The following is an 8,780-nucleotide window of genomic DNA, read 5'->3' as shown; positions in this document are numbered from 1 at the left end:
GTTGGTGTTTCCCTCGGATCTGTAAATAGAAATTCATTAAAAGTTGTGAATTTATGGTTGTTTACATGCAAACCTTGGTTGGGAAGTTTTAGGTTTCTTGTTTCTATAAAGTTTAACAACAAGAAATGTGATTATGATCAGAAGAATCGCAATTATTGAACCAAGAACTGCCCCAACAATAGTAGCCGTGTTATCTTTAGGAACTACAATAGGATTTGAAACAAGAATTGTGAATGGGAAGATGACAGGAGTAAAAGTTGATGATGTCACTGTCAATGTGTATGAACCAGTGTCATTTTGAGTTGGCTGCAAAGTAGAAGGAAGTTAGATGTTTTAATAAACTTAGTGATAAGACCAACCTGATTCTTCATGAATACATAGTTTTGAATGTTCGTGCTCTGAGGTTTATATTTGAAATCATTATCAGCAATCAACCCTGCAATATGCTACTACTTTAGCAATGGATAAATTAACTTATACAGCAAATTAATATTTCCCGACCATTTTTCTTTAAAATGGCAGAATGTGTAACTGGATTCAGTGAGAATGTGATGTTACAATATTGTGGCCCAGCAGTTCCCCATTCACATAAGGTGCCCAAGCCATTGGTGATTTGAAACTGTTCTGCAGGATCTGTACGTAAAACAACTTTTGTTAAGTAAAATTTAAATGTTCGTTATTATGAAACACTTACAAAAAACTGTCAAACTAACTAAAGTAGAAAAGTTTCCAAAGGCATCAGATGTTTCACAAACATATAAACCATCATCTGATGATGCCACACTAGGTATGTATAATGATCCAATTGAACGAACAAATCCATCTTTCTTCCAAACTATCACTGTGTTCATTTCATTCTCGTTTTGAATCCCACAAACTAAACTTAAACTATCTGTTTTGTTTCTTTTGATGGTAGAAGTTGCTGTTGTTGTTCCATCAACCACTATGTTTGGTACTCCTGTTGAATAATCAGTGTAAATGATCAGTTGATTTGACTTTAATCACATTCCAACTTACTAGTTTTAGGTACCACTGTTATGTGTTGAGTAATGCTGGTAGTACCACCTCCACAAACACCATTACCAACCGTACATGTGATGGTTGTGGAACCAACAACATTTAAATTGTTGATCTCACAAGTGTTTGGTAAACTACCACAATTTGTAGGAGAACAAGACCAGTTACAAGTTACAGCAGGGTTTCCATCAGCTGAGCAATTTATGGTCAACGTCTCATCTGATCTAAGCAGGTAATCACTGCTTGAATTGATCAACAGATCCGTGAATTTGGTTTCAAACTTTGGATTCCTTGCTGAATCTGGAGCACAAGGTTTTTCATAACAACTAGAACTTGAACACTTCTGCTAGTTTACAACACTATATTAACTGGTAGGTGTAACTGAAATATTTTTTACCAAAGCAGCGTAAACTGCCATTATATTGCCAATTACGACGAGTTAAGATGATAACTAACTAAAAAACTAATTTATTTGACAGAGTTACTTTACCAATTTCAATGATATAATAATTTTATGCAATGTCACTTTCCTTCACCAAATAACTTTCTACACAGATTGAAAGTAGATTTACCATTTTAAGAAGAAATGAAACTAAACTTGACACTAAGAAACTTTGTTGAAACATGAAAATAATTTCTTATAAAAGTATGTCAATACTCAATAGCCTATGTTTGGGTTTAGGAATAAAATAAAGCCCATGATTCTGTTTTAAAATACCAAGAGTTTAGCGTGATGTGAAAGTACAGCTAATGCTATTAGTTGTGTTAGTAAAACCAGTTGTGCACAGAATCACAGGCATATAGAATACAGAAACTAAAATATTTTGTGCTTACAATGAACAATCAATGTCTTGCTGTCTCTTCCCAAGTTTGTATATTCCTGCATGGCAGTGTAGCTATTTATAGCTCTACATTCCACTATATCTCCATTGTTTGAACTACTCAGTGGATTGCTTGTCCATGTGTTACCAACCAACTGGTGGAAACAATCAAATAAATACATTTTTAATTGATATACTTTTGTATGATTAATTATTATAAATTATCAAAATCGGCATCAGTTCCCCTGCATTGTTTTACTCACGGTGTTGTGACACAATGGTTACAATAGAATACCAAGGTTTAATACTTAAGACAGTACTATTGTGAGCATATGTGTCTTACTCAGTGTCCTAGCCATATAGAAAAAATCACCTACGAAGTTTTGTTTTAATCTTAGTGTTGTGACACAAAAGTTAGAATAGAATAGCAAAAATATTCTATTCTAACTAGAATAGAATATTTAATACCTCACACTACTTCTATTGTGAACATATCCTACTAAAAATCACCTACAAAGTTACAAGTGGAAACAAACGTGGTATGAGCTAAGGACATAATATGCCTATGTTTTACCATCTGTTGTTGCTAAACCAAGTGGACATAACATTAATTCATTTATTTACTTCAGCTTTACCGTTTGATTATGATTATTGAAATAAATTTCAACTCTGTCCAAAATAGGGACACCCCCAGATGCAGTACATTGGAATGTAGTGTTACGTTGTGGGTAGGAGGGCTTTGAGCCCACATACGCTTATTTGCTTTTATGTTGTGTGTGCTTTTAGGTTTGCATTATTTCAGTCTTTGTTGTGTGCGATGTTTAATTTGTCGATTTCATTGTCTATTTGTATTGGTTTTCCTTATCACTGTTTCACTTTTGTTCACTGTTGTCACGCTTGGTTTCTTTGATTTTTCCCACGTTTTAAGTCTCGGCGTTTCTGTGCCGTTGGGCTGATTGAAGTGATTTGCGCGTTTTCTATTTCTTGTTTCTATTCACTTGCTGGGTTAGTTCTCGTTGTATCGTGTTGTTGAAAGGTTGTGTAATTGTATTAGAGATTGTGCGAAGTGTCATTTGAGTCGTTTTGCAAAATACGGTTGTTCTTAGTAGTTTCATTGTACCTGTGTACGCTAACTTGTTTATCGGTCATTGTCACTTTTATATTTTAGAACGTCTGTTTTTATATTTGCTTTTATTAAAATCATATACGATTTTATATAATTGTTTTAGTTTAGAGCAGACTACGACAGGCAGGCCCCGCGATTGGCCGTTAGGGCAACGTCCCAGACCAAACACCTCAAACACGTAACACGTGCTAACCACCTTGCCACAGCATCGGGTATACATTTGTATTATTACAGATATATTATAAAAATTATCATCAGTTCCTCTATATTTTTCTATTGGTGCTGCAAAACAATAGTAACAGTGAAACAGGTTACCACGTATAATTCTTAACACTACCACCACGATGAAGATATATGTATATTAGCAATAGAATTGTTTATAGATCCAACCCAAGATTCCAGCCATATAGAAAAAAATCAAATGGCAACTAATAAGTGGGCATGAGAGGTGACATAAGACATGTATGTTTAAGCATTTATCGTTGCCAAACTACTGAGAATAATTAATTTATTTATTTTCTTCAACTTTACCGTTTGATTTTGTTGATTGAAATAAATTTCAACTCTGTCCAAAGAAGGGACACCCCCAGATGTAGTACATTGGAATGTAGCAATGTTTCCAGCACAAATGGTATTGTTGCCAATCAATGTAGTAGTTGGTGCTGTAAAAATAAACATATTGCATGTAGATGAAATATTTAATGTATATTTATCGCATTGTAAGCAAAATCATATTGTTAAGAAATGGCTTTGCACGGACACAGTGACAGTTATATATATTTTGTATATATTCTGTATGTCTGGTTTACATCTACCTAGGCCTTAGGGTGAAGTATGACATCACTTATGATATTGCAAGCAATATAATAATGTAGGCATTGTAACAAAGCACCGTTAAGCTAAAATACACAACAGACCTATTACCTGACCAACATTGAACTATCTTTTCATTCTCCCACTCTGCTGTAGCAAGGCATTTGGTTGCAGTGTTTCCAGTTGTTCCATTTACATAAAATAAAGTTGAACCATGGGAACACTGGAAGTTGGCTCGAGTGTTGTAGACACCACTTGATGGGTTGACTGGAACATTGTTGGGTGTTGGAGATGAACAAGCTGTTGGAATAAAATTTATATTGCTTAGGAAAAGTCATGTGGTTTTGGTTTTTAGTTACTAGTTTTTAAATTTATATTTGTTCATAACTGCATACTGTTAATGAATGAAAATCATGTTTGTTTTGTATTTTATAGGCCAATAGTTTACCCAGTGTGAATGAAATACTTATGAGCAAAACAGGCTAGAAATAATTTCATTTTGTGTTTTGTATACCATTGTATAATTGTACTCTTACTAAGTTGTAAAACAATGTTGTACTGTTATCATTAACAATATTACTGACTGTGTGAATGTAACCCGTTTGTAACTTGAAAAAAGAGTCGTTATCACACGGGTTAAATACCTCGTGCCAGCTTACGAGTTACTAGGTATGTTACTTTGTAAGTGATTAATTTTTTTGACTTTTTCATTTTGTTTATGAATGGCTGATAATTTAGATTTATCGATCACTGGGTTGGAGCAATTGCCGTTAAGTGTCTTGCACAAGGACACATCTGCCCAAAATGGTAGCAGCGACGAGCCTTGAACTCGTTACCTCTGGGTCAGAGGAAGGTTCCCTAACCACTTTGCCACGGCGCCAGATATAAAATAAGGTATATTTCATAACTACCAAAATTATTAAGTAACAATTTTACCTTTTACTATCATTGACAATGAGTAAACAACAGAAGCAACAGAGCCACAGATTAGTGAAACGCTGGCGTTGCTTGTCATTGCAGTAAGGTATGTCAGACTTGTAGAAAAGCCCCCAGGTACGTTTGTGCATGTAATGCTATGTGTAGCAGTTGGTGTAAGAGTCTTACATCGACCAAAAGCCGATGAGTAAAATTCTGTGCTAGTTAGTCCTGTTCCTGACCACGTACATGAAGATGGACTAGTTGTTACTGTTGCAGTGATCATGAGGTTTGTGGTTCCAGTTGCAACATTTGCTTGGTTTCCAGGTTGCGGCAATTGAATTGCAGACAATTGTTCAGCTGTATGTGACATTTATGAACAGGACTTCTAATATGACTTAATATAATAAGATTAATTACAGTAAATATATAATATCATAGGGTAAACTTAAAACACTGTTGTTTGACAAATGTAGCTATCTGGTTATTGTATATTAAACATGCACTCTATACAGAGAAGTTTTTGTGGCAGTATTTTTAATCTTTTATAGAAAAACAACTTACCACAGTAAAGTATCAGCAACACAATTGAAAGCAGCATTGGCAAGCCTCTTGTACAACCACTTGAAGTTGTTTGAATTAAATTTGAGTGTTTTAGTATAAGCATAAGTAATTTTTTTTAAGGAGACTAACAAATTTGATTTTCTCTTATAATTTAATTCCCTATTGCATGAAACATTGCTTGTTTTATTGACTGTACATATATTTCTATACTGTAGGCTACATGTTCCATTCTTTACCTCATTCAACAACTACCAATGATTAAACTACTACTAAGCATAGCATGTATTACTCACACTACTCCTACATTACTTCCTTGTTTCCACAAGAGTTAATATTTACTGAGTCATATAATTTGACATAATGGAAGTGTTGATCTAATTCATAATGCTTTAACAAACCTAATCTTCAACAGTTACAGTCAAGAGAGTTATACATACACTGGTCTAGTTCATAGTAAGATATTTGTACTTCAACCTAAATCAAAAGCTTTGTATCAATGATTAATAAAGCTTCATTGAACACATATTACATGTGTGACCACACATACATCAATATGTATGTATAACTTGCACCTAGTTTCACTTGGCTATTCTTATCACTCACTTAAGGAAGGGGTTTGTGAAAGCCACATACATTAGAAAAGCAAAGACGTGAAAATGCACGGAAAATATATATTGGAAGTGAAAAGCATTGTTAATACTTGTCTTAAATATTAGAAATATATAAAACTTTATGCTACATTTATACTATTAATGCAAAAACTGGTAGATTTATGTATATATGATTTCTTATAGTTTTTGTTTAATACTGAAACTGACAACTAAAAGAAAGATGAAATTAAATGATAACACAAAAGATATATTGTCTACACAAACACTATAAAATGTGTTATAGCTGAAATCTTTTTTAGAAAAGAACAGCCTAGCATACATGGTACAAAACTTTCAAGGCACGTGTTCCTACTGACTTTTCACCACTTTTGATAAAAGTTTCCTATCTATTAATACCAATAACAGTAAGTATATCATGGCAAATGCCATAAGAAAAACTTAAAACACCCTTGTTTGAAAAACTTAGCTATATGGTTACTGAATATATTGCATATTATATGGCTATATTTTCAATCTTATCTTACCACCGTAAGGTAGCAGCAACACAATTAAAAGCAGCATCGGCAGGCCTCTTGTACAACCAATTGAAGTTATTTGAATTAAATTTGACAATTTAACAATTTTAATGCAAGTGTTTGTACAAGTAATAATATTTTTTTATTTTTTACCGTCCAAAATATTATCTAAAACTAATGCAGTCAAGATACATACAACCATTGTTCTTATAGTATATACTGGTAAACCGTTTTATTTGTATTGGTGTTTTGTTATGGTGCCACCTAAATACATTGATGTTTAAACACTGTATTATAAAATATATACATAAGTAATTCTACTTGCTGGTTGATATTTTAGCATTTGCACCCACACAAAACTGCATTACTTTCTTGCTTTTATCATATTTACACCTTGGAGTTAAAAATGGCAAATGTTTTTTACAAACTTTGCAAACTCACAATGAGACCTATGATTAATGTTTGATAGAAATCTTTTCAGCAACGACTTATGAAAGTAGAATAAATCACTTAATTACAAACTAAATACGGCCCGTCAGTCTTTACGATTACAATCAAATATCTGAGCAATCTGTTTGCCTGTTTACTTCTTTCTCTACAGGGAAACTCCCTTAACCGCTTGTTATTGAGCACGGTGTTGGTCATATAGATCCATTTCCGTCGAACAGTTGTTCTTGTTGTTGTTGTTGTTTTTTTGGGCAATTTTTTACGCACTTATTTCAAATCTTAATTCAGAGCTCTTTCTTTAATTTCTTGATTGAGATCAAATCATAATATATATTTATAATTTTTAGACTGTGGATAACTATGTTGTCAGGTTTGGCTGTGGTGGATCATGGCAGAAATTACCTATAATTACTGCGTGATTACGGCTTATCTAACAAAACAAACGTTTTAGGCGACGACAACGTTATCTAGTGTAAGTCTTAACCCATGGTTCAGGAGTTGTACAAAGCGTATTTGCACATATTCTTTACCAATCCTTTAATCCTCATATAGTACAATGGGGGAAGATGGGATCTTTAAGCACATATTGCCAAATATTTCCAAAATCAAAATAGATGACGGTTTTTGGGTAATACCACGAATTAGTACTATCATTCCTTTATTAATTGACAACAATTTAAGAATATAATAAAACACACGAAGAGTTATTTAGCGATCCGCACAACAAGTGAAATATTACAAATTCGAAAACACACAGGATAAGATGGGACAGTTTAAAATCATTGTTAATTTTGATTATTAAGTGTATTTATAAATAGGAATATACGTAAATAACACCAAATAATACTGTACGCTTTAAAAATAAGGTCTAAACATTCCTTTTCTTTACCTACTGCTATAGTTTTTAGTATGTTACTTATACATCATATTATTGCATAACAATTGGTATTGTTTGAACGACAATAAAATAAGGTCGAACATCAATGGATAAATATTGTATCTTACAAATGTATATGAACTTGTAATAACAGAAAATTGATTATAACTATTGATATTTTTTTTATTTTTGCTACAAATTGGGTATTACTATTCTGTTTTTGGCACATGCCACTTCTCATAAATTATCAGCAAGTACAAATGACCAAATTTCGAATCTATTTTCAAAATATTATCTTTTTATTATATCAGTATTTTATAGTTGAACATCCCCTAAGGTTTAAATTACTAAATTAAAAGCAAACCTTTAAAAGTTTGGCAGTGAAAACATACAAAACAACAATGTGGGGGAAGATGGGACTCTAAATTGAAATATATTTACATTAGCAGTATTCTGCAACTTGTAGTTAACCTACCGAATTTAACAGGCTGAGCTAGTTTTTTTTTCCCATGTAAACTTCATATATATAACGTTAAACCGATATTGCTTGGGTTTTTTTTTATCTCAAATAAGAGTCATATTGACCCCTGTCATTTTTTCATGCTTATATCTTAGTGTTGTTTTACAAAACTAAAACTAGTTTTATGAGACAAAATCAAACTGTACAAAAAATTCAAGGTTGTTTTTATGAAGCTATGAAACTAGTTTAATCGTTCGCACACGCAAACTAAAAATAATTATTGGCTTTACTGTGATTTAAAAAGTGGCACCTTACTGTTGCGCATTTTTTACCTGTTTAAAGTATACAGTTTCTATTTTACACCTTTTTTTAATATTTAAAAACAGTAATCAGCTTTGACAGGCGTTTTATAGAGTCGTGATAATACTGTCGAATAATTCAGTAACCTTATTTTCCTGATTTTCATTAAATAGGGGTCCGTAAAAAGAAAATAAAAAAAGTCTCGTCTGACAAAGTGTCCCATCTTACCCCACACTATATATCACAAATTTCATGTGTTATAGTACATGTATAAATGCATTCTACCTACTGTTCCACAGTCACCAATGGCAACT

General features: G+C 32.7%; 1 protein-coding gene across 1 annotated transcript; it reads right to left on the bottom strand.

Moving 5' to 3' along the window:
• Positions 1-1,030: 1,030 nt before the first annotated feature.
• On the bottom strand, positions 1,031-5,394 carry LOC100176669 (mucin-5AC; the record flags this gene model as incomplete). Its single annotated transcript, XM_018816594.2, is given in 6 exon segments — positions 1,031-1,317; positions 1,852-1,993; positions 3,496-3,626; positions 3,889-4,077; positions 4,714-5,052; positions 5,257-5,394. Coding segments are annotated over 6 exon segments (1,191 nt in total), but the record flags the coding sequence as incomplete, so codon positions are not given.
• Positions 5,395-8,780: the final 3,386 nt, after the last annotated feature.

This window comes from Ciona intestinalis, unplaced genomic scaffold (genome assembly GCF_000224145.3).
Source record: "Ciona intestinalis unplaced genomic scaffold, KH HT000350.1, whole genome shotgun sequence".
Lineage (NCBI taxonomy): Eukaryota > Metazoa > Chordata > Ascidiacea > Phlebobranchia > Cionidae > Ciona > Ciona intestinalis.
Note: the sequence above shows the minus strand (reverse complement) of the source record. Positions and strands in the feature narration are given on the sequence as shown.